The following is a 25960-nucleotide window of genomic DNA, read 5'->3' as shown; positions in this document are numbered from 1 at the left end:
TGACTTTAGACCAGGTTTTTGTTGGTCACTGGCGCATTTGTTTTTTACGTCATCTAACTAGCAACGCGCCATGACTGCGCCTGACCACTCCTCATTTTTAGACCAACACACCCAGAGAAGTGCAAGTTCATTTGCTAGTTAGACGACGAGGGCGCAGGGCGTGAAAATGACAACTGCGCCTGCATCTAAATAGCAATGTCACTTGCGACATGGATTATGCGCCCTCCGTCGTCCGCTTTAGACCATCTAAATAGGGCCCATAGTGTAGCATGACGTCCAAAAGGTGATAAAAAAGTCATAGTACAGTATGTCGTCCAAAATATGATAAAAAAAACTCATAGTAAAGTATGTCATTCTAATGCTGCGTTCGTTTTATACTCAGAGGTCGGAAGTTGGAAGTGGGAATGACGTCACCTCCGAGTTGACAACAGTTTTTGCGTTCTAGTTGACGACGGTGGACAAGTCGGAAAAAAACATGGACGCCTGCAAGAAAGCCTTTGTTTCCCTTGCACTTTCGGAGTATAGACATCTTCAAAACCATCATGCACTCCAACTGATGAAAGCCGCAGATGAGGCTGACCTAATGTAAAACAAATAAGATAAAATTGCTATAAACAGTACTTTAGCAGAGTGTTTACTCTATGGTTTACTCACTATGTATGCATTTTGAATTCGTAAGTCGGGGTTGATGTGGTTGCTCCAAGTTTCCGAGTTGGAAATCCGACATCAGGGTGCGTTCAAGTTTAAACTTCCGACTGGGAACTGGGAATTTCCAACCTCTGAGTACAAAACGAATGCACCATAAGTAAACACATCAAATATCACACACAAATATCAATATGCCTTTAACCTGTAGTTACCACTTGTGGCCACAGTGGTCACTATTTTACATCGTCTGGCTCTATTGAAACGAGATGTCTTCTAGATTATAAGGCTTCATTCTTTGTATAAGGGTTAGCCTGCTGAATACATTTCATGGGAATCTTCCCTTTCTGATATATTTTGATATTTCTCAAATGGGAAATTTGGCTCCTCAAAACCCATCCATTCCTCTCACTCTTTCAGCAAGTTTGTACATTTACACCGATCAGCCAGAATATTAAAACCAGTGAGTGGTGGGTGAGGTGAGTAACATTGCAAAGAAGCTCAAGGTGTCGACCTGGCATCCAAATTCCCCAGATCCAAATCTCATCAAGCATTCATGGGACGTGCTGGTACCTCAGAGGTACCCCTAATCCACGGTGGGGCCTCCCTGGATCGGACTTGTCTCTGACATATCAAGGCATGGACACATGACCTCTGGAAGGTGTCCTGTGGTGTCTGGCACTGGGGTGCTGGCTTCGGATCATTTGAGACCTTTCAGTTGTGAGGTGGGGTACCAGCACTTTCCAGGACACTCAATCAGACTGGGGTGTGGGAGATTTGGAGGCCAGGTCGACACCTTGAGCTTTTTGTCACGTTCCACAGGCCATTCCTGAGCAGCTTTTGTGGTGCGGCATGGCTCATTATACTTGGCCCACAGTGGTGTTTGGGTGGGTGGAGGGTGGAGGGTGGAGGGTGCCAGGTGGCATCCACCTGAATGCCATGACCAAAGTTTCCCAGCAGAACAATGCATTATAACAAAATGATCAATGTTACTCACTTCACCTACCACTGGTTTTAATGTTTTGGCTGATCGGTGTATATGCCTGGTACTACCTGAGCTCAGATTTGATGTGTGGTAAATTGATTAAATGCTAATTTATCTACATATATGCACCAGATATGCACACTTTTAGATGAAAATATAAAGGGCTTAAAGCTAAATTTCAAAATAGGGACTCAAAATCAGAAAATAAAGTAGTACACTTCAAAAGAATAGTTTAGCATTTTGGGAAGTAGATTTATTTGCTTTTTGAAACTTACGTAGATTTACAAATAAGATTGACACTTTGATGTTTACTGCTAGTTAGCTTAGCTTACCATTAACACTGGACCCAGGACCCTTTAAAGCTAACTTATTCACGTTATATCTTGTTTGTTTAACCTGTTTAAACCCAAACCCAACTGTAAGAGTGACATTTTATGTTTTGACAGGAGGGTTATGTGCTGGACTACCATATTTTCTCAAAGACAGGCTGGTAGTCAATTAATGGCCAGTCCCAAACAAGGGCCAGTCCCAAATACAGGCCTGTGGAAAATAAGCCAGGATAGTTAAACTCCAGATGCCTGTTATAAAACATGTATGCTAACTTAAAATAATACACATTGCCATGACTTCAATTCAATAAATTCAGCAATATAAAAGGGGACTAGAGATAACAGCCTCTCTCTAATATAAGCCTGCTTAAAATAAAAGCCTGGTACCCCCTGCAGTTGAGGTAAATAAAGGCCCTGTCCACTATTTGAGAATTTAATTCTTCTTGGATGTGAGTGGAGACTTCCTGAGGAAAGAAAGAGAATAAGTGTATTTCCAAAAACATCAAACCATTCCTTTAGGACCGTTCATATTGTGCTTTAGTGGTACATATTTCCCAACAAAGTTAGCATTCATAGAATTTTGTTACAAAGCAGTTGTGACACATCAGATCTGAGGCTTTTGGTGGCCCTTGGGGGTCTGGGGACTTTGGTCAAGGGGTCGCCAAAACATTTGGATTCATCCACTAAGGAAAATAAATATTCATACAATGTGGCACTAGTCAGCATATTTTGCTTGCAGACCTGGATGGATTACTGAACGGACGTATCAGACACAGGCGCAGGGCCCCCCTGCCCTTCACCTGCAAAGTGTCACTCAAATCAACACCGGGAAGAGACTCAAAATGACAACAAAGAGATGCAAAGGAATTGAAAAGAGACACAAAATAATTACAAAGCGACAAAATGACCAAAAAGGACACAGAGTTATCTCAAAGAGACACAAGACAATTACAAATAGACTCAAAGCTACCACAAGGTGAGACAAAATTACCACACAGACACTACAAAGACATGTAAAACAACAACAACAACAAAAGGTGAAACCATTATAAAGTCTGTTGGTGCTTCTCAGAGTCAAGGAAAGATCCTTAAATTGCTTAATTTTAAGGAGGCTATGTCATCGAATCCCACCGAAGGACTGTTCCAATGTCAAGGGTCCTTTGAATTCTACTGAGGACCGAGTCCTTCCTTTAGAGAATTTTCAAGGATGAATGTATGTATCCTCAGCAGGCATGAAGTAACCCCAATTTTTTTTCCCATAATTGAATTTTGGGCCTCTTAAATGACACACACCTGGACACTCGCTAGCCTGTTCCAATGGGTGTTCACTGAATGCTAGTGTAAGGCAGGTTTCTCTCTCCTGTCTTACCTAGAAACTTACGAATTACTGAATTAACTATCAAAGGGTCGTGGGCGAAGTAAGAGCAGAGGGACAGCTTCTCTGTTTAACTTGTTCCACTTTAATGGCCGAAAAAAGAACGTAGGACAACTGAACATCGACAACAATAGTGGCATCTCACATCTTATAAATGTCACACTGCCAAACTTAATCATAGCTATCAATACCTTCACGTAAGGTGCGGAATATTAAATAGTTCCAAAGTTAACGTAAAGAGCAAAATAAAATATGTAAACAATATACGAATGTAGTTAATATTAAGTTATGTGGATGCAAAATAATCCATCCATCCATTTTCATCCGTTTATCAGGAGCCGGGTCACAGCAGCAGCAGACCAAGCAAAGCACCCCAGACGTCCCTCTCCCCAGCAACTCTTTCCAGCTCCTCCTGGGGGACCCCAAGGTGTTCCCAGGCCAGATGAAATATGTAATTCTTCCAGTGTGTCCTGGGTCTGCCCCAGGGCCTCTTACCAGTGGGACGTGCCTGAACCACCTCAACTGACCCCTTTCGACGCAGGAGCAGCGGCTCTACTCCGAGCTCCCTCTGGATGTCTGAACTCCATACCCTTTCTCTTAAGGCTGAGCCCAGCCACCCCTCTGAGGAAACTCATTTCGACCGTTTGTATTCGCGATCTCGTTCATTCGGTCACTACCCAGAGTTTGTGACCATAGGTGAGGGTTGGGACATACATGGACCAGTAAATTGAAAGCTTTGCCTTCCAGCTCAGTTCCCTCTTCACCACGACGAACCGGTGCAGCATCTGCATCACTGCAGAAGCTGCACCAAAATAATGAACACAAAAAAACAAGACCATCTATTGGATACATCCTCACGACAATAGATCTCATTTTACACTAGCAAGGAGTCTTGCCTCGCGTCTTGTGGGACCTGACTTGGAAGGACCCGTCCAACCAAGGAAGCATCCTTGACTCTGAGAACACTGTGCGTGTCTTGCACCTGTGTAGGAGACGTCTGTGCCCAGGGGGCCATTGTCTCAGGATCCACCCATGCTTGCAGGGCATAAACACAACTATCAACCATGCTTCAAATAACGACACAGCACATTGCAATTTGAAATTTGTTTTTACTTAAAAAAGATCAAAATAAAGATGTACAAGTGAACCAAAATAAGACGCCATATTACACTTCAGCTCTAAAGACAGATGGCAGGACAAAAAAAAGCATGACCTGAAATATTTCCGCTGGTTTCTCCGCTGCAAACTTCCCTGTCCAGCCACAGCATGTGCACGGGAACGGACCAGATGAGAACCGGGAATAAATGAAAACATTTAGAACCAACGCCGTCGTTGGCTGGTGTTTGCTGAAGATGTGTCTTCTTGTAACCTATGGCAGATTGTCCTTCCAAATTCCAAAAAAAGAGATGAGGACACTTCAGTCATAGCGAGACTGGAGTAAATACATTTCTGCTACAGAGTGTCCAGCCTCCCCGGAGGATCCACAGTGTTTCAATAAGGAAGGGCTCTATGATCATTGTTCAACATACAAACAGTGGCTTCATCAGCTCAGGTTCAAACGTCTTACTGGAAATAGACACTTAAAATAACATATAGTGAGAGAGAAATGGCATTTTTCAATTTCCCATCATGGTTTTTTCGACTCATGTCTCCACACACATAATGGTCTAATAGATCTACCCAGATAGTACTTGACTGTCGACATTTAAAATCAGGAGACAGACAGTTTCTTTTTAATTTCTCAGTACAAAAAATAGATCAAAGAATGAAAAAAATAGTTATATTCTGACTGCGGAAACTTGATTTATAAAGCTCTACTCATGAGCAACTCTCTGGGTCTACGTCTGCACAGTGAGGGGTGTGGTTTAAGGATTGGGGGTGGAGCTACTTAACATTCATCGTTGAATATATTAATGAATTTGTATGCAACAGGTATCAGAATATTTGGGCAGTTGATACCCCTTCACATTTAGAGTTTGAATGTTCCTATATAATACAGTTAAGTATTCAACACATAACAAATTTTAACACTGCCTTCCACACGTCTCCTCCTTCAAGTGGCATCATCTTTTTCATTATTGCGATGAATAAAATCTTTAAAGATGATTTACAAAAAAAGAACTGTCTGTCTGTCCACTACAGTATCTGCTATGTACATCTGTTTAAAAAGCAAGCATGTTACACAGTCGTCCCTATGTACAGCTAAAGTCTTCATTTTGTTTTTCATGGAATATACATATTTACTTATTTTCACAGTTTCCTATGTTTGCTCATATATTCAATACCAATAGATTTCATTTTTGTTATTATGAATACAAATATTTTTCGTCATATCTTCACGGCACTGGGCTACAGCCCTCCCAGTGTCACTGATATCTACTGAGATTGTTGTCTCTTGAACGCCGCTCATGTCTGTGTAGCAAATACTGTTCAGTTTGAAAACAATCTTGATTGTGGTTCAGTTTTTTTTGCCAATTCACAGCAATCCAAAAAAAATGCACAGTTTTCAGTTTCAAGTTTACAGTTTTCTGGTCGTCATCTTTATCATATATCATGATATTATTCACTTCCTTCCCCCTCGTTCCTCTTCACATCACCGGAGCGGTAAAGGTTGAATGGCTCCAGTAGATTCCCGTGACCCTTTGATTCAAACGCTTCCACACGGTAAAAAAATTGAGATTGTTCTGCCTCTAGTTTCCACTGATTTCCGAGAGAAATCATCGAGCCGCAACAAGCCATAACCTCTAACAGTGGGATTTGTTGTTTGCGCCTCCGTCGGTCCCGTCTCGCCCACTGGAGGTGACCTGTTGGGTGTGTCAATCCTGTTTCTTCGTGGTTAGTTTCTGGTAGTTTCGTGGGCGGTGTGATTATTGTCTTTTTTTCTTGTTATTGGAATAAGGCACTTGAGAGGTTTTTGGTTTTCACGGGAGCTCGGAGGAGACGAGGGCGAGGCCGGAGCTCTGGCGGAGGGGAGGCCCGGTGTGGACGGCCTTGGGACAGTCGGGTGTCAGCACCCGTCCGTTCTCCCCAACACTGCCTGTGATGGACAGACGAGCCTTGTTCCTCATGGCTTCTGTAAATGTTAGCTGAGGAGAGAAATAAAGAGGCAGGTTTGTGCACGGAGCAGGTGAAAATAAGAAAAATTGTACAGTTGCAGATTGGAGTTTTAGGACATCTTCATGACATCAGGAAGGGGGCAAACACTTTTTCACATCACTGTATATAAAAGACTGGGCAGCTGTTATACAGCTGTCCACGGCAGCAGATCGTTCTGTGTTCCTATTGGTCAAAGTGACGGCTGTGACGGGAGCAGTCGTGAACGACAAAAAGAAAATCAAACATGCTAGACTTTCTGTCGGGACGTTGTGAAGCATCACAGACACTGTGTCAGGTGTTGCGTACTATGACACACTACACGAGGTAAAACAATGGGTTGTCGTCTACAGCACTCATTGTCTTTCACAATCCAAGCCGACTCCGTAGAATGCCTCATCGGACTATAATTGGGCTGATATCGTAGAGTCTGAACTCTGCATTAGGCCCAGTGAAAAACGCAAGAGATAAGTGAAAGAGGAAAACTTTATGGAGCCCAGCACTTCAGCTTCTGACTCAAACTCTAGTCTGGCTGTATTATGTTACAGTAGTTAGCCTAGCTAGGCTAACTACTGTAACATAATGCCAAAATGTATGAAATGTTTATATTTCCTCCAGCATTGTGTCTGCCCAACTCAACATGTCCATTAATCAGTGAGATTACTTCTGTTTCCACGAAAGATGAATTGAACTAAAACTCCAATCTGCTTCAACATTATGTGTAAAAACATCACAGTACAGTTGTACAGTTCAATATATAGATACATTAGTGTAGCAGAACACCTTTCATAGCCATTCAGTACAGTATCAAGCCAGCCCCATACTACATGTAAATCCATTAGCGACAGAGTTATTACACAGTGAGTGATAGTTGCAGGCAGTGGGACAGGGAAGCTGACTAAGCAACAGTCAAGCTAATGAAGAGTTTGTGCTGAAGTGCTGATGGGGGACACATAACCACGTTGGACAGATACACACCGAGTGTGAAAAGATATCTGAGAGTCTAATGGTCGAGGACCTGGGGGAAATATCCGGAGCAAACAGCTCACATTAATAAAGTCAGCTCAGCATTGAGGGATACTTCACTTAACTTTGGCCTGACAATGTACAGTGTTAAAACAGGGGTTTATTATATGGGGCTTCCTGTTTGCTCAGGGCTGGTTCCTCATTAAATTTGTTCTGTGACTGTACATTGATGGCCTATTGTAACTGACAGACCTGAGACAGTGAAATCCCTCAGCTACAGCATGTATTACTCAGGTTCAAGTGTGTGTGAGTGTGTGTGTTTAGGCCCTCACAAGAACTTTTGATTCTTTATGAAGAAAACAAGGTACTGGAGCGTCAAACTAGACACTAGATGGACGAATGTTCTGCAGTTTGATGAAATGTCCTCACAAGGGTAGACGTGTGTGTACAAGTAAAGACATTGGTCCTCATTTAACACGCCTTTCCTACCTCTTGAGATGCTACGAGTCCACAGCTGCCGGTCTGAATAGTAACACTCAAATTCTGTCAGATTTAAGTGCCATGTGTTAACCTGTAATACATTTAGGAATGTATTTTTTTGCATGCCAATTAAACTAGACTTACTTAATTTGTGTAAGCTTGATTTTCATTCCTACATTTTATCCTTAATGACTTAAAAACTGAATCAAATTTTGATGAGGGCAATCAATCATGGCATTAATCAACACTGAATTCCTATAAAAACCAGACAGGATTATTATCTTCCCACCAGATTTAGGAGGAGTAATACATTTATATTTTGGCAGGGAAATGGGTCACACGGTATGCTCGCTTGATAAATGAGGGCCAACGTCTGCAGCCACACAAGCTGCGAAGCAGCAGAGGCGACGTCATGTCTGAGGATGACTCATCGCTTCCTGTCACACTGAGAGAAAAAGCTCGAAAACGCAGACCAGAACGTCACATGACCACACGGTGAGCAGATAAGACAGAGAAGTGGGAAGCATTTTTGCCACTGGTCACGACAGTCACTCAGCATGGCAAAGCTAGCACGGGGATATGGTAGGTTTCACTTACAGTCTCTGTGCAGGGAGCTAGCGGGGGGGATGGGGGGGCAAAGCTTGGGCGAACCTTCTAGGAAAACCCTAACTACATCTTATCAGCTTCCCCATCGCTGCCATAACTATTGAAAACCTCACTAAACTCGGCTAAGTTGTGGATGCCCGGGCTGGGCCTTGGGCTCTGGCTTTGGCTAGGCTCGGGGCTATGGTGGGGGCTGCCTTTCTGGCAGGGGTAGCAGTAGTGGTGGTGGTAATGGGGGTGTTGGGACTGGGGTTGGGACTGGGCCTCCACCTTCATTCTCTTGGCCTCGTTGCGCGACTTGTAGCAGAATTCGATGAGGGCCACCAGCATGGCCAGGCCCAGGCCCCCGACGAGGATGTAGAAGACCCCCGCCACGTTGCTCAGACTGAGGGCCTGGGACGACTTGTCCTGTAGCCGGCGGGGAGAGGAGCAAACAACAAAAGTCAGCGCTGGTTTTAGCAGAGTGTATACAAAACACTAAACATTTATACACAGATAGGACAATGTGGAAAAACTACACATCAACTTCACATCATGCACACACACAAACACAACTGGTCACACTCACACAACACTAATCACTCCTCTTCCTCTATCCTGTCAGGCTACTGCTGCATGGCTGTATGTAGCCATGCTTGCAACAATCATCTCCTACCATCATTCTGCTTACAATAAAGTATTTCAGAGGAATCAGTCGTCTCTTTGAATTAAAGGGTCAGTTCAACCAAATCACGAAACAGAATTTTTTTCTCACTTATCCCTAGTGCTGCTCGACATGCAGATAGTTTTGGTTATATTTGCAAACTGCACCTTTGATACTTTCGCCTCTACCACCTTAAAAATTCAACAGCAACTTTTCCTTCCAGAAACAACAGCCCATTTACTTTGAATAATCTCAGAGGCTGAGAAATAAAGCCATCGCTGAAGTGCTAAAAACTGCAGTTCCTCAAATGGCCACTTGAGCCTGGCTCAGAAAGTGAATCAATCCTAATAGACCCCAATGTTAAAATGCCCAACTCTACATGCGGAAATAAACAGCTACAGTCCCCGTTCATGACCAACATGGTCTCATGCCGAAGTTGTCGAACACCGCTGCTTGGGCAGTTACTTCTGCGTTAGATACCGACGGAAAAAGTCTTTCAATGTCTTTTTAAGTCGGCACGATTCACTGCCGGCCACCGTTATTGTGTAACGGCACAACAACTGCTGGAAACTGTCCGACTTGACTACAACTTTTTTTCCACCACCCCCCACTGCTGCTGACTGATGTCATCCTGAGGTCAAGTTCATCTTGAACGAGCCTGTTGTGTGGAAACACCCAAATTTGTCACACCGTCTTTGGTCACAATGGCTGTCAGTAAAGTTGTCTCATGGTGTTATCTTGGGCCCCCGTTTCTTCCACAATTGTCAACTTTCATCTCAGACAGCCCAAACTCACGCAGTGTAAAGGGGCCTTAACCTCCTGAGACCCAAACTTTTGTTTAGTATGCATTTTTAATTTCTCCTAGCTATTTGGGATCAGTAGGACCTGATAAGAATAAAACACTAAACACTGTTAATGATAATTAAGCCCCAGTGTCCTCAAAAGTGAGATGATAATGAAGTCCCAATGTCCTAAAACAAGACGATAATAAAGTCTTAGTGTCTTCACACAAGTTTTCACTAATGAACAGTGTATAAGGTTGTTACTGTTGCTAAAATTGGTCAATTTTTTGCCATATCAAACATTAAAAACATTATTAATCATAATTAAAAAAGTTTTAACCATAAAATATGATCAGGTTTTGGACCTTGTCCACTTTTGTGTCGGGATTGGCTGCAGACTGACTTGGCAGAAATGGCTGCCATCTTGTTTTTATGTATTGTGCTCTTACTACCACTAGATGGCACAAAAAAGTGTCCACGAATGAGGACAACAGATCTACGTTAAGTAGAATGAAGAATACATAATGTCGGCCATTGTTCCTGAAAAGGGTTGTTGCTGTCGATTTAAAAATGCAATTAAAAGTATCTGCATTGCTACCTGTAACTAGGTAAATGAGGAAATCTGTTTTGGTCATTTGGATGAACTAGCCCTTTAATTTCCCTCCATATTTCCACAGGCTGCCTTCGCTCTCAGCTCTGACATTCACCTTTTAACCCCTTTTATTCAAATGTATGCAGCTGATCTCTCTGAGCACTGACTCCTGCTCCTCCCTGCCATTTACCCCCCTTCCGATAAATCACCTACGTCCTTAAGGGGCATTCATCCTATTACATGGACAGTAAAAAAGCCTGCCTGTCGTGTTTAGTCTCATTTGCAGGTGATGGCGTGTGTGTGTGTGTGTCCTGCACTTAAGGACCTGATTAAGGGGACGTGACTGATGTGGAAGGTGCATGCTGCTTCAAATGTGGCAGCTAACTCCATGCTCCAGTGCATCATCATCGTGTTTTGTGTGTGTTGCTACAGCTGAGGCGTACAGTAGTACTGACATCTAGTGGGACATACAGTAACGTCTGAACATGCCCTGGGACCATCTTGGGTGACAACCAGTGTGAGTGTGAGCCTTCATCTGCATTTCAACACATAGCTTAGCTGCTGTAAAACTGTTAGCGCTGCACCATGCCTTGTTTCTGTCATGCTGTATCCCTCAGGCTACGCCTTAAGTCTCTACCTGCATGTCTGTCACTCGCTCTTTCTCAGAGTGTTATATGTGTGTGTGTGTGTGTGTGTGTGTGTGTGTGCGCGCCATGTCAGCCAGCCTGCTGTAATAACAGAACAGTACTGCCAGCGTTAGACAAGTGTGCATAGAGACAATGAGAGGAGGGGAGGCTCCCGGGCTGGTGGAGACTGACCTTACTTCCCGAGTCCTTGGGTCCACACTCCCCTTTATCGTACCACCATTTGTTTTTCAGTTTGTCTAAGACTCCTGCTTCACTCAGTTTCAATACGGCAAGGTTTACAGGCGTTCTTCAAATCACGGGGGACGGGGAAGGGTGGGGTGGGGAAAATAACATAAATAACATCATAGGACATGTTATTTTATGTTATTCAATCAGAAGAAGCCCAACAAGAGCAGCTCAGTACTCTTCACAAAGTGACGAAGCCGGGAAGGGGCCCCACTTTACGCTACATGTCTCTTTGCTCGTTGGTTGAGATAGTTGTTTGAAGGGTTTGGTTTATTGGGAGATAATAAGGGGCAGGGGCTGAGCTAACAGACATATATAAGTGGGGCCCCGGCTGCATCGCTTTTCTGGAACGGGCACATACTGCCGGGACCTTTCTTAGAACAAACACAGAGGCTAGTACTGTCAACCCAAAACTATCGGCTCAAACAATGCTTTGTAGTATGCTAAACACTCAACATGAGGCGACTGTCTTGTCCTTTTACTTCTTATAAGCAATATTTTTTAAGTTTCCAAATAGTTTTACTTTCCCAATTTATCCCTACATAAGCACAACAGCGGATATTTTTGGTTCGACAGTACTCGCACTCCTCTCCAGATTTAACGTTTCCTCTTCACTTTGAGGTAGCTGTGTGGGTCGACCCGGCAGATGCTCCTGTTACCAACAAAACACATTTGTCTTTTACCCGCATCAAGGTCACATGGGCATAGCGACATAGCGGCTAACCTTCTCGCCACCGCCTCCGCTGCCACACTCTCCTTTGTCGTACCACCACTTGTTTTTCAATTTGTCCAACAGGCCTTGCTCATTGAGTTTTAACACTGCCAGGTTAACTGCACTTCTTGAAAACGATAAAACATATTTGGTGAGAGGGGGTGAGTATGCTGTCCAATTTGGGAGGGAAGGAAGAGAAGGGGGGGAGGGGGGAGTAGCAGTAAGAGAGGGACAAAGGTGGAAAAGTGCGTTAATGCTCTAAACGGTTAAATCCCAGGACCCGAACACACGCTGAACACAAATCTCTCCACTTTAATGTGCCGTTTTAATTTGATATCAATGTAGCCGTCATGTACATATTTGAAAGCTTTTACTGGTTCGTAGCTTTTAAAACTTATCAGCTTGAAACATTAAAAAGAACGCTGAAGCAGAGTTTTAGCGTTAGCATTACCTTATGCTTGCTATCACTAGCTGCTCCCATTCTCAGGTCATGATATCCCAATGTTTTGTCACGCTCCTTGGCATCTCACTGCAACACACAGGGCACCCTCAAGTGTATTTATGTGACGCACAGCTGAAACACATTGGTTAATGTTGAGAAATGGTCGTGGTTAGGTTTAGGCAACAAAAACAAAAACTAAACTTGATTAGCAAGAGGAAGACCAGTTGCATTTGTTTTTCTACTGATATCCAAGGCTTGCTGGGGCCTCTCAACATTTCCATTGAACTAACACCTTTAAACATTTTACTGGGGGTCCTGTGATGAAAACTGTCCCCAAATAATAAACACAATTATTCTGTTGGGTAAAATATTTCTATTTAAAGCTCAATCAAGAAAAAAGTTGAATTTTAGTTTCCTGAAAAATACAGTGCAATGTCAATTTCTGGAAAAAGATATTGCTACAAACCATTGCAAAGTAGCACAACATCACATGAAATGGGACAAAATTTGCTCTAGTAAAGAGTGGAAATATATAAAATTATATTTACACTCTACCTGCCATATAAATGTTATTTATTTATTTATTTATTTATTTTTTACTGGTACTATTAACTTTGATCCAACTAACTTGTACATGTCCTCTCTTTCATCCACTTTGGTCTGTGTAAGTCTAACTTTTGTTTTGTTTGTTTTTGTTTTGCTTTGTTTTTCTTTGTGAGGCCATACTGTCATGTCATGTTGTCATATGTGCCTGTAATTTAAAAACAAATCAAAACAAAAAAATATTTGGTTAGGTTTAGAAAAAGATCATATATTGACAACAGACTTTTAGTTTCACACAGGAGATGAACAGCAGTCTCCTTTGTGAAAGTCCAGTTTTGTTTGACCAATCCACCTCCCCTCCCACCCTATATGGACCGTCTTGCTCTTTATGCTACATCAGTTGCTCTCAGCGTCAAGTATTGTCGCGGATGGGTTTACACTGGAGTTAGATGAAAGCCCAGTTCCTCTCATAAACACGTTAAAGGGTGCCTTTGGTGTCAATATCATATGCCGAGGGGCGTGACAAAGCAGCAATATTTGTGGCTATGTAAATGGGAGCTCACTGAATCTGCCAGCAACAGATTAACAAGATAGGGAAGAAGAAGAAGACAAAAAAACAAAACAGGTTTCTCCTCAACGAATCCCATCAAGAATAAAAAAAATATTTTTTCCATAGATTTTTTTTTTAATTATCTTTTTTTTTTTTATATATCTGGTAATACAACATTGTAGATAGGACGAAAACATCTCGACAAATACTGAACAAACATTCATGGTTCCCAGAGGATGATTCCCAGAGACTTTGGTAATACCAACTTTTAAATCTAGCACCACCAGCAAATCAAAATTTTAAATTACCCAGTGACATATCGCACCGATACTTGATAGTTTGGCGCAAGAGACATTTACTGTTTCCTTATTCTTTAACGCCATTATCTGGTCAAAATTTCAATTTGTTCAGTAGTTTGGTTTGTGACCAAAGTTTGTGTAGTTTTACCACCTCAGGCCTCAAAAATTAACCAAAGCCTTTTTAACAAAGATGCCGCGCTGTAGGGCTGCTACAACATCCCTTCTTTACGCCTCCTTTGCATTTTCACACAGAACCAAACAACAGCGGCATTATTCTGCTGCTGTGTGTGATTTAAGACAGCATGCCAGGCATTACAGAATTAAAGCAGATGTGACGGGCATGACGTGTAACACAACAGCGTCGGCCTCTAGTGTAACATATAACATGTCAGTGCTTTATAAATAATAAAAATAGCACTGACATGTCAATAACAATCACAACAATGTACCGCCTCTGTTATGTGGCAGCTGATCTCGCCCTCTGCTCGGAGGGTAAGGAACTCCCAGATCTCATTGTTTTCCCAAGTCATGTACATTTACAGCTGCTGTTCTTCTTTGAGTTAGCCGCTAACTGCTACCAGCTACCAGCTACTTTTAAATCTCTTGCAGTGGGTCACGCACATAATATGTCGTCAAAACACCCAACCTGCTCATGGTCCCGTCCTACCAGCTGTCCGGTTAATACAGACACGTTTCAGTACTGTTACTACCTCCCGTGGTGGTTTAAAGGTAAGATGACTCTGTCACCCCATTCTGCGATCATACCTTTTACACAGCACGGTGAGGCGGCATAACAACGCAACATTCCTGTATTGATCAGGCACTGTAAAAGCCACTCGAATGAATCATCTACAGCAGCCAACATCAGCTGTGAACTCATAGATATACCAATGCAATCTGTTACTGTTGTTGAGCATAAAGGTTGGGAACTACTGATTATAGGAAGCAAATACCCTGAATTTATTTATGCATGTAGATATGTACATGTCACATAATGTTTTTCTACCCTAACGGATAATTAACTGAGTAATTCATTTTTTTTCTTTCTTCTTTTTTTGGCATGGAAATTGTCCATCTTAAAACATTAAATATTGGCACAAGATGTTGGCAGTAGGTACCGCCAGCCAAAAAATATCTGCACCAGCCAGCATGTTGAGAACCAGACACCTCCAAATAATTTGGACCTGTTTCACACATGTATATGGTGTGTGTACGTCAGCCAATTCAAAGCTCACAGGATTTCTGAGCATTAAGCTGTTCTGGAAAATCATGATTGACTTGCATAAAATGTCTCTGAAAAGCCGTTTAAAATAAGTGTTGCGTTATAATTTCATGGCTCCTTTAGAAGGCTGCCGTAGTGAGGTCTGACGATAGAGAGAGATTTGCCTCAGCGTGCGTTTTGATCCTTTTAATTTATTTGCATCATTATGAAAAATAAAAAACAGTCAGAAATGGAAATGGATCAGAAAGACAAAGCGACACAGCTGATATTTCAGTTTTAGCTTGGCGATGTTTGCGGAGCCATGTGAAAATAACAGCCTTGACCAACCATGTCACCTGCTCTCCATGTTGCTGGTGTGTTTCCTCGCTGGTATCCGGACAAGTGACTGACAGAAGATGATAATCCCCCAAAAAACAAAGATGGAGGCCTGGAAGAGGAGGGGGGAACTACCGTGATCTGTCAGGGACTCTTCCTGGTCAAAGCAGTGGCTAAAAACTGGCACCAGCCTGGCTGCAAAACAAACCAGCAGCTGTTCTGCTCTACTTTGGGCTTCATGTGCAGAGGAATTTACAGAAAACAGCTAACAGGGCTGGATTTACCACCTGTGAGGAGTTGGAACAAATTACTTTGCTTGTACGAAGAATAAAAACCTTTATGTTTGGCTCTTGTTTTCAATGCACCCACTAATTACATACGATCAGTGATAGCCATGCTTCATGTATTTATACAGCAGAGTTGCTTAGAGCCTTTATAAAAGGCTTGCTCTGACATTTTCTAACATTTTCTTGTACCTCTGCAGGAGAAAATGAAAGTGCAAGCAATCATGTAGCTGATCTCCACTGGTTTGCAGACGTGTGCACGCACACACCTGTGAAATTTTGCCTTTAGTACATATATCCACTCCCTTCAGTGAGACCTTGCCGGCGGGCTTTGATCGATGAGTGTGCGGATTGAAAGTGCAACTCCCCACAGTAATGACACTGTATTCTCTGGCAGGTCTGTAAATTCCACTATGTGCAGGAGGCAGTGACAGAGTCTGGCAGAGTTACCCAGGGCTGAGCATTCAAATGGCTCCCAAAACACTATTTCAGTCACTTAGTTGAAAAGAAAGAACCAGTCAACCATGAAGGAAAGCTGAAGTAGCATTAGCGAAACATCTCTCTGCTAATTACATCTGTATATATAAATGCAGATTATCCTAAATGGTATTTTCTAAATTAGACATTTTCAGAAGTTTACTCAAGCCTTCGAGCATGCCATTCCAACATCTCTGCCCAAACAGCAAGCACAAGCACAAAGATTTACCTGATGTGGAGAGCTGTGAAGAAAGAAAAAATGAAATAACCACCCCTGCATGATCACGGTGACTCCCCCCACATGCATGCAACAAACAAGGATGACAAAAAGCCACTACTTGTGCCCTCTACCACAGACATATACTGCCCCACCCACCCACACCAAGCAAAGTAAGTGGAGACAGATAAAGATACAAAAGGCGGCACACCAGGGAAGGTGGAATACCATAACAACACGTAGAACATATTGTTACACTATTCCACCCACCTTAACTGTGAACCCTTGGGTGTAGCTACTCCGTAGCCTTTGGAGTCCAAGTTTCCTCCCACTTTCATTGTGTCGCATGGCTTGCGTTGTTCTGTGTACTCATTCATGGTGGACTCCAAGAGGAAGGCGTATTTCCCTTTGGACTTGCGGACCCGTGCCACGCCCTCAGCCGTGGTCTTGGTGAAGACCGTGGGCTCAGCAGACTTCATGTATCCCCACATCTTCTCGTAGACGGCGATTTTGGACCGCTGTGGGGTTATGAGAGGGTTGGAGGTTCAAAGGCAGATGTGGTGTGAGGGGGGGGAGATGGAGACAGCATGTCCGCATACAACAGCAGGCAGAGAAAACATGGAGTCTCATTTCAAAAGCTCACATAACTGGTTTACTAGAACAAATTCATATTAAATACATATACCAGCAATATGTAACTATACACAATGGTGGATTGTAAGTTAGCACATTAAAGTGGGATTCACGGTGAATTGACGGCATTGACCTACCTATGCCATAGCCTGACGTGCACCTCCCCAGAAATGTAACTACACATCGCTGCAACGCAGACCTGTCTATTTTTGTAAGCTGAAACCACAAACAGTCTCATGTGCAACTGGGTAACCTGGACATGCCTTTGAACTCTGCTTTATTGTAATTTTTTTAGCAAAAATGCTAATGTTTGTTAAGTACCGACTGTACAACTGAATAAATGAGACCTGGATTATTCTCCATGCTGGTGTTTTGATATAGTTTTGCTGTTGTATAAGATGGTCGCCAATGACTTCAGTTCATGAAAAATGTTCTAATTTTTTGGATTCTTCGTTCACCATGGAGGCATGCAAGAAAAACAAAACTTTCTTCATGAATACGAGGTAACACATGGTGAGTAACTGATATTTGAAAGGTCATGTTGCTGGTGAAGGATTCCTCCTTGTAAAATTTTGATGTACTTGTATTTTACTTGATCATTTACTTTATATTTCTGCTCCAATGCATTTTGGAAGCTAATATTGTACTGTATCCGTCTGTTTGTTATGTGTCTAACCAAGTCTCGTCATTAAGTCTGGTGAGTTGAGTTGTTGCAGGAAGACAATAATAAACAGACTGAATCAAGCGAAAGGTAAAGAAGAATGTTCTCTATAGGGTCCTTTCCTATGAAATTTGAGTATTTGGGCCACATTAAAAATTGAGAATAAAGTCATACTATTTCAAGAAAAAGTTGTAATATAATGAGAGCAAAAATGTATTAAAATAAAATCTTTAAAAAAATTGCAAATTAATGCATAAACCACTCAGCCACCACATTTTCTCACTGATGGGGACTTTGTCGTATTTCATGCTGTGTCAGCTGACTGTCTGGCATTTATTTGTACGTTTTTTTCTTATAAAAATATAAGTCATGATCACGTAATACTCTGACTTTTTCCCATAACATTACAACTTTATTCTATTATAATATTATGAGTTTTTTCTTGAAACAGCATGACTGTATTCTCATTAAATCACAGCTTTGTTCTTGTGATATTCACACTTCTTTTCTCGAAGTTACAACTTTATTCCTGTAATATTTTATCTAAATTCTCAAAATACCAGATTTATTTTCCTTAGTTTTGCCCTAATACTCCTTAATACTTTCCATAATGTCGTCAGACACTTTTAATCACAGTCTGAGCCTGTCAGTAGCAAAAACAAGCACTTTTAATGGACGTACACTGACGGTGCACAATTGCCCCGACTATTGCTGCGGCTGCAGCGCTGTGACTCAACACTGAACCAATTTCAAAAATTGTTGTTCCAATCAGTGACACTTGAGATTAAAGGACATGGTAAACAGGGTTCAGGTAAAAAAAAAAAAAAAATCAGCAGTTTTCCTTTAATGTTGTACATTGAAACAAGAACTACTACATTGTTATTTCACTTTTTTACCATATCGTAGGATTCAATTTGATTTCTGTTATATATACTTCAAAGTATTGTATTATTATTATTGTATAGTGTGTACACACATTATGTACTTTATATTACTATGTATATAATAATTATTCATACCTGTGCCTCATATTATAATGTATATATTATATATAGCTGTTTTAATGTTACCTCCCCAGCCTCTTTAATATTCTTTTATTCAATTTTCCATTTATCTCACTAAAACAGAACTTTATCTCTCTTTTACCTCTGAGCCTGTCTCTGTGAGAATTTCGCCTGAATGTGGGATCAATAAAGTTTTATCTTATCTTATCTTCTTACATCCAACCGCACCACCTCTTTACAACTTGCGTGTGGTACAGAAATGCATAACTTCCTTCACGTGGAAAACCTTTGACACTGAACATCACCAAGGGCAGAGATTTCCTCCTGAACGTATCCTACTAAACGAGTTTTGACTACATAATTCTAATTTCTAGGACACAGGGTTGCCATGGAGACCTGCTAAGCTCCCTCGTGTTCCTGCTGACACTTTGAAGAGTGCGTGATCAGCCTTTTCTCTGGTGTGTGAAAGATGTGCATGGGTTCCCCCTACCTGTCGACCACTTTAACCCCTGTTTACACCAACTCACCCTGAAGAACTCTTTGGTCGAGCCAGAGTCCAATGTGCCGTAGGCGATGTCTGTCTGCTTGGCCAGGTCCTCTGCGCTCTCTATGGGGGAAACCATCCTCTCCACAGTGAGGAAGGCAGCCAGGTTAGCCGTGTAGGACGAGATGATGATGAGAGTGAAGAACCACCACACTCCTCCGACAATTCGGCCCGATAACGATCTTGGAGAGGAGGGAGGTGGAGGGGAGCGGAAGAGGGAGAATATCGTGGGGACAGTTTGGAAGGATTAGAAGGCAGAGGATGGCAAAATAATAGGAGGGAAGATGGGAACAAAAAGGGGATTGCCAGAAAGTAGAGCCAGGAAAATGATTATTGGAGTGGTAAAATAAGAATAAGGAGGAGAGGAGAAAAAGGGATCAGTGGGGTAAGATAGGAGGACAGAAAACAGTCAGTCAGTGTTGGAAATACAGTGACAGAGAAAACAATTAGAAGGAATGGAATATGACTGAAGCATGGAGAGACTAGCCACCTCTGTGGACACCAAAACTACTGCTGTACCACCACAAGGTGGAGCTCTGACAACAGAAACCCTCCAGAGCTGAAGCTACCCCTCATTAGTGCAGATTGCCTCATAAAAAAAAATCCCACATGCTTGTGTTGACCGGCTTCGATAACGGAAAGATTGGCTACTCCTCTCCTTCCTCCTCCCCACCCCACCATCTTTTTGTTTATTGGTAGGATGAAAAGAGCTGCAGGTCCCCCCCAGCCGGCGTGGCGGCGGCACTGTTCTTTTCTTGTTTGTTCGCTCGGGGGAGACAGATAGCCCGTTGCTCAGGAGCAGCAGAAGGTCGTGAGGAGAATCTTAAACCATAAATGCTGCATTGAGGAGAACAAACAAGATCTCCCCTCGGTGCAAATCAAACAGCAGAGGATACAAAACCCTCAGGCCTCCTTGTCAGATGGAGAGAGGGAGAGAGATGGGGATATGAGACGGGGAGGTGAGAGGCATCTGCAACAGTCAGTGTTTTCTTGGCTGGTATTTCCACTTTGTCTTATTGCAATCTGGCCATATTCCATTGTTTCCAATATACATAGGAGTTCTCCATGTCCTGTCCTCTCAAAAAGGATGGCAGCATCCTTTTCCCACATACAGTAAATCATATGACACCGTGAAGAGCCATGACTGCTTACAAACCTTTTGAAAGAACCACTTTATTTGAACAAATACGAAGGTTCTGCCAATTCAGACCCAGGCAGAACCGTCACTCTAACCACAGAATCCGAGAGGAAACCTCTGTTTTCTCACTCTGTGCCGATGAAAGTGCCTGTAGCGGCTAAGGCGACTTCCAATAGAGAAAGTGCTGCAGTAGAGCATGTCTCCACACACACACACACACACACACAGGAAGCTTTGCCCATGAAATAGACTTACTTGACGTATTAGCTCTGGATTTGAATACAAATGACTTCCCTCTCTTTTTCTCCCCACACTCCATTTTCCCTCTCCTCGAGACGATTGAGTATTTTCTGTGGCTTTTGAGCACAGAGAATTATAACTGTAAAATAATGAGTGAATGGGTGGAGGGTGTGCATGATAGGACGTGTGGATGAGTTCTATCCTCTCTCTTTCTCCGCTGCTTAATTTCCTTTTCCCACCTGCCAAAATCCCTCCATTCTCTTTATCACACCGTCTCCATCTTTCTTGCCCCCCCCCCCCCAATGTGAGCAGCAGAGGATTGTGGGAGTGTAATAATGGGACAAGAGGAGGAGTGTCTCTTTGCCATCCCTCCATCCCTCTGTGCTGTGTGTTTGCTGGCTGATACCACTGACTTTGATCTGTAGTGACACACTGCTGTAGCTTAGCGCTGAGAGTTTGGGTAATTTACAGGCCACATCAGTGTTTTTCTTTCATCTCTATTCACCTTGAATTAATCATAGTATTACACAATGGATTCTACGTCATATATGTTGTGATAAGAAAGGGTACTCTCATGGAAGGGGCCGATTATTAGGCTTTTATCCATCCATGCTTTAGCTATACTCGCTTATCCTTGAGGACTGCGAGGGGAATCCCAGTTGACATGAGGTGAGTGACAGGGTGCACTCTGGACAGGACGCCAGTCAACCACAGGGATAATACAGAGGCCACGTCCACACTAAGACATTTTCATTTGAAAAGAGCGTTTAAAACAAAAACAATCTCCATACGCATGAGTTTCAGCACCGTTTCAGAAATAATCTTCGTCCATACTACAGTAACACGTCTGAAAACCCATACCACATGACCATTCACATACACTGGGTGTGCCCATGTCAGTGTAAACAGAAAGCAGATTGTCCGCTTTACAGTTGTTTCAGGACCCCAGGACAGCAGCTCAGCCTTTCCCTTCAATTATTCCCAGCCAAAAAATCCCCTGTGGCCCAAGACGCATTTTCCCCATAGACCACCATTAAAAATAAGATGTTGTAAAACTGTCCACAGGACACTTCGAACTGCAAACAAGATCAATTATGACTCTTTCTATTCTTAATTTTTGATCCATGGAGGTTTTATATTTGTAAAACTTTCCTTAGGGTCAAGAAAAGTGTTCAAAAAAATCCATAACATAAACACAAAGTCTATGAGCAGAGCGGGAACTCGTGGGTGGGGCCAGTGGGAGAAACACTTCTGCGCATATTCAGTGAGTCGAATACCATGGAGGTAAACCCGGAAGCTAGAAACTTTTTTTGCCCTATGCACCACGCAAGCAACTTCACTGGAAAAAAGAGATCATACATCTATGGGTTGGTTGCTTAGTTACAGAAATACTACAGAGATGGCAAAAAATTAGCTCAGTAGTATCTTTGTGTGAAGTGACTATGAGGTATAACTGAAAGCAACACATGAGTATGAGGGGTCAAGGCAGCGGCTGTAACTCTTCTGTATGCTGCCGACTTGGCCAGGTCTGCCTTGTAAAAGAGATTGTTGATCTCAATGGGACTTACCTGAATAAATATTGGTTAACTAAATAAATAAATAAAATAAACATACTGGGAGTCGTTGCCAAGCAAACATGGCAACATATCAGAGTGGTACCGGGAGCATTATCCATTGCCAGGGAACCACGGCATCCTCCTTAACAGACAAGCCTCCCCTGGAATCACTAACACCCCTGGACTGCTTTAAATCCTATCTCTCTGACTGTACACATTTATCCAGCTCAGAACTTTCAAATCCCAGCCACTTCCAGTCACTCCCGGTGTACCTAAAGGTTCTGTCTTGGGTCCCCTTCTGTTTATCATCTACTTACTTCCTCTCAGCTACATCTTCCATAAATTTAACATCCACTTCCATTGCTATGCGGATGACATCCAGCTCTATCTGTCCACCAAACCTACTTCCCTCCACCTTTCTGCCTACCTCCATGTCTGACTGCCTTCAGGAAGTCAAATCCTGGTTCTCCTGCAACTGCCTCAAATTAAATAGAGATAAAACTGACTTACTTCTCATTGGCACCAAATCCACCTTAGCAAAAACTGACAGTTTCACAATCGATATTGATAACTCTTTTGTTTCCCCCTCCCTGCAGGTGCTCAGACCCAGACTCTTAGTCTGAGCGTCATCCTCGATAGTCACTAGTTATAATCTCAGATCAGTAATGTCACTCAGTTTGCCTGCTTCCATCTACGCAAAAATAACCACTTGCGCCCTTCCCTCACACCAGACAGTACGGCCATTTTTGTTCACACCCTAATTACATCCTGATTACTGTAACTTGCTTCTTTTTAGTCTCCCTCTCAAGTCCACTCACAAACTTTAACTGGTCCAGAACTCTGCCGCTCGCATCATCACCAGAATCCCCTCCATCAATCACATCACACCTGTCCTTCAGCAGCTTCACTGGCTTCTTGTTAAATACAGTGTTGACTTTAAGATCTTACCCCTCACCTTTAAGGCCATCCACAACCTAGCTGCTCTGTACCTCTCCAAACATCCACACCCCCACCCACACTCTGAGGTCTTCCTCTTCCATCAACCTCAATGTCCTGCCAGCCCGCCTGACCATCACGGGGTCTGGAGCCCTAGCCTGTCTGTCAGAAAACTAAAAACTTGTCCATCAGAGTAACCTCAGAAACTGAGATTAAGCAGAAAAGTTTGTAAGAACAAGAGATGTTAATGTCAGCGTTATGTTTTCAGCTCTGGGAGTTATAATTGAATCATTTGCATTTCTAGTAATACATGTGCCTATCCAAGTGTGGTCATTGCAAGTGTTTTTGTGCAATACAAAAGCTCTGGAAAAAAAAAAGAGAAAATGTTTCACTGCAGTTGGATGTTGTGAAAAACGTTGGGGAGAACTTGACTGTAATGATGTACGAGCTCAGTTTTCCCACGAGTGGAGGCAACTAGAAAACCAGACGGGGGAAGTACTAGAAGAAATAAAGTGGAAACAAAACAGAAATTGGCTCCAGTGTTGGGGGAATGGGATTCATCGCAGCAGTCCAGGAAGCCTCGGGGTATAAAGAATACTAAATGTAGGGGAAAAAAGAGAGAATAATTCCAGCAATTATACAGCAGTTAGTCAGCACTTTTCCCCCACCGGTTAACTCGCTTAAGTTAAATTAATTTGTATTTATTAAATAGGATAGGAGAGATCTAAAGAGGCTGGCATGGTCTGCATGTTGGCTGGGTGGCATTTCTGCACTCATCTGCAACAATTTATGTGATTAAGCTGCACGTAAGAGAACTGGAAAGTTATTATATGTGAGAAGGAGACTCAGACACACCAACATATCAGCTAAACATGTACAGAACTTTATCAATTGAATCTATTCGTTTACAACACACTTTTTTTTTTACAGAACTTTATTTCAAACGGTCCAAATATTAAAAATTCCAAATATACCCAACATAACAGGAGAAATGTGTAAAAATGAAATCTTCATTTAGAGCACATAGCTTTAAAGAATGATTGGAACAAGCAGCATACTCTCTCTGTATATGCTGTATGTATGTGATGATGTCATCCAGCATGGAATAATGATTATTTTCTCAATCTGAAACCACAAAAACAGACCCTTTAAGCTGGGGTAGGCAGTTTAATTTTGGACAAAAATCCCATAAAAAATGTGAGCATATTTAAGACTTCTGCACCTCCTCTGAGCTCTGTTTTCAGGCTTCAGAAACTCTAACCTGTGACGGGAGACTTCGCTAATCACACGTCATTTCAGAGAGAGGGTGCTCCTTTTGGCAGTCCGGCTCCGTTAAAATAATCGATTCATCTGATTAAAATCGATATTCATTTGAATCACCCAATATCGATTCATAAAATCCCAGCTCGATCTTTTAATATATGCTTTTTACAAACTGCTTTGACGTGTGAAGCTTTAACCCTGATAATCTCGCCAGAAGTAATGGCCCGTAAACTGCAAAGCAACCCAGAAAAGGAAGACGGACTCACAAAAAAGAGAGCCTGACAATAAACGGAAAAAAAAACAACAACAAAAAAAACATGTGAGGCTATCCAGGCGGTCCTAATATTTTTTGTATGTTTTCCTATGAAAAGCAATTCACCCAAATTCATACGTATCCGATGTGTTTTGAAAGGCTGCGATGACGTGACCAATGCGCTGACAGCAGTAAACAAGAAAGCAGTCTCGAGCGCTTGAAAGGAGGCAGGTTGGGGTGGAGGATGGGTCACAAAAAAACTGATTTTCATTATGTAGTTAACGTTAGCTAAAGCCTCAAGTCACAGTGTGTCCTCTGCCTCACTCCCCCTACAGACCACCTCGTCCAGAGGAGACGTGGGCAGCAGCACTGGAGACGAATCCCCACAGCAGCCACAGCAACACCAATCAAGCCAGCACAAACTCCAGCTCCCGGGCACTAGATGCAAATCTGCATTTCCTAGGATAGCAAAGGCATGACATATGTGGCTCTCTCGGTGATGGGCTAGTGCTCATTGCCTTTGTTGGTTGGATTTAGGCAAGAGGAGTAACATAGGTTAGGGTTAAAGTGAGACTGTCAGTGTAACCCAGTCAGAGACAGAGTAAGGCAGAGAAGGGCGGGTCATTCCTTTGCTATCCTAGGAAACACAAATTCACACACTGGACAACCCAGACTCCTCGCCAGATCAGCTAACAGGTTTGACCCGGTGCTGCTGCTGGCCACCGGCCCAGATTCCTCAGATTCTCAGATTTCTTTATTTGTCATTTTTATGCTCCACACAAAAATGAAATAATGTTTCACACATGCCACCAATCGATAAATATGCTTCAGTGCAAATTATAAATATAAATAACGACAGCAGACTGAATAAATAAGAGCAATAATAAATAAGCTAAAACTGTGAGGCTAAAAGAGAATAATTAATTAATATGGATTAATAATAATTAATAATAATTTAATTAATATGGATTAATATGAATAAAGTACCAGTAGAAACAGTTCCATGTGCAGCTGTTCTGTTGTGGGGTTTGCACTGGTCAATCTCAAGCTGCTACAGCCACCGACCAAAGCTCCTTCTCCAGAGCAGCTCTCCTCTTGGGCAAGCAGTCCACAGAGGCGGGGAGTGAGGGGGAGGGACCGTGGGGTGGCAAACGTTAGCTAGTTCATTCTTGTCTGATTAATAGAGAGAAATTACAGGGCAAGGAGAGGCTGAGCGAATGAGCTGTGCGCAACTCTACAATTAAACAAGATGAAATAAATCAATGTATAGGAAACACTGGGTTACTGTTTGAAGCATGCACATATG

At 42.5% G+C, this 25960-nt stretch overlaps 1 protein-coding gene across 3 annotated transcripts in view; it reads right to left on the bottom strand.

The window, feature by feature from the left end:
- Positions 1 to 4437: 4437 nt before the first annotated feature.
- Positions 4438 to 25960, bottom strand: part of gria4b (glutamate receptor, ionotropic, AMPA 4b) — a 181091-nt gene continuing 159568 nt past the window's right edge. Inside the window, exons 12-16 of one of the 3 annotated variants that reach the window (XM_050037021.1) lie at positions 19252 to 19450; positions 16697 to 16944; positions 12090 to 12204; positions 8747 to 8884; positions 4438 to 6420 (exon numbers count right to left, since the gene is read on the bottom strand). In XM_050037021.1, coding sequence (XP_049892978.1) covers positions 6256 to 6420; positions 8747 to 8884; positions 12090 to 12204; positions 16697 to 16944; positions 19252 to 19450 — 865 coding nt within the window. In that variant the 3' untranslated portion in view covers positions 4438 to 6255. Of the gene's footprint in view, positions 6421 to 8746; positions 8885 to 11311; positions 11427 to 12089; positions 12205 to 16696; positions 16945 to 19251; positions 19451 to 25960 lie in introns of those variants that run through there. The other 2 variants (XM_050037030.1, XR_007569420.1) reach the window with 2 other exon arrangements.

Source organism: Epinephelus moara, chromosome 3, assembly GCF_006386435.1.
Source record: "Epinephelus moara isolate mb chromosome 3, YSFRI_EMoa_1.0, whole genome shotgun sequence".
Lineage (NCBI taxonomy): Eukaryota > Metazoa > Chordata > Actinopteri > Perciformes > Serranidae > Epinephelus > Epinephelus moara.
The sequence above is the reverse complement of the archived record's forward strand: the minus strand, read 5'-3'. Positions and strand labels throughout refer to the sequence as shown.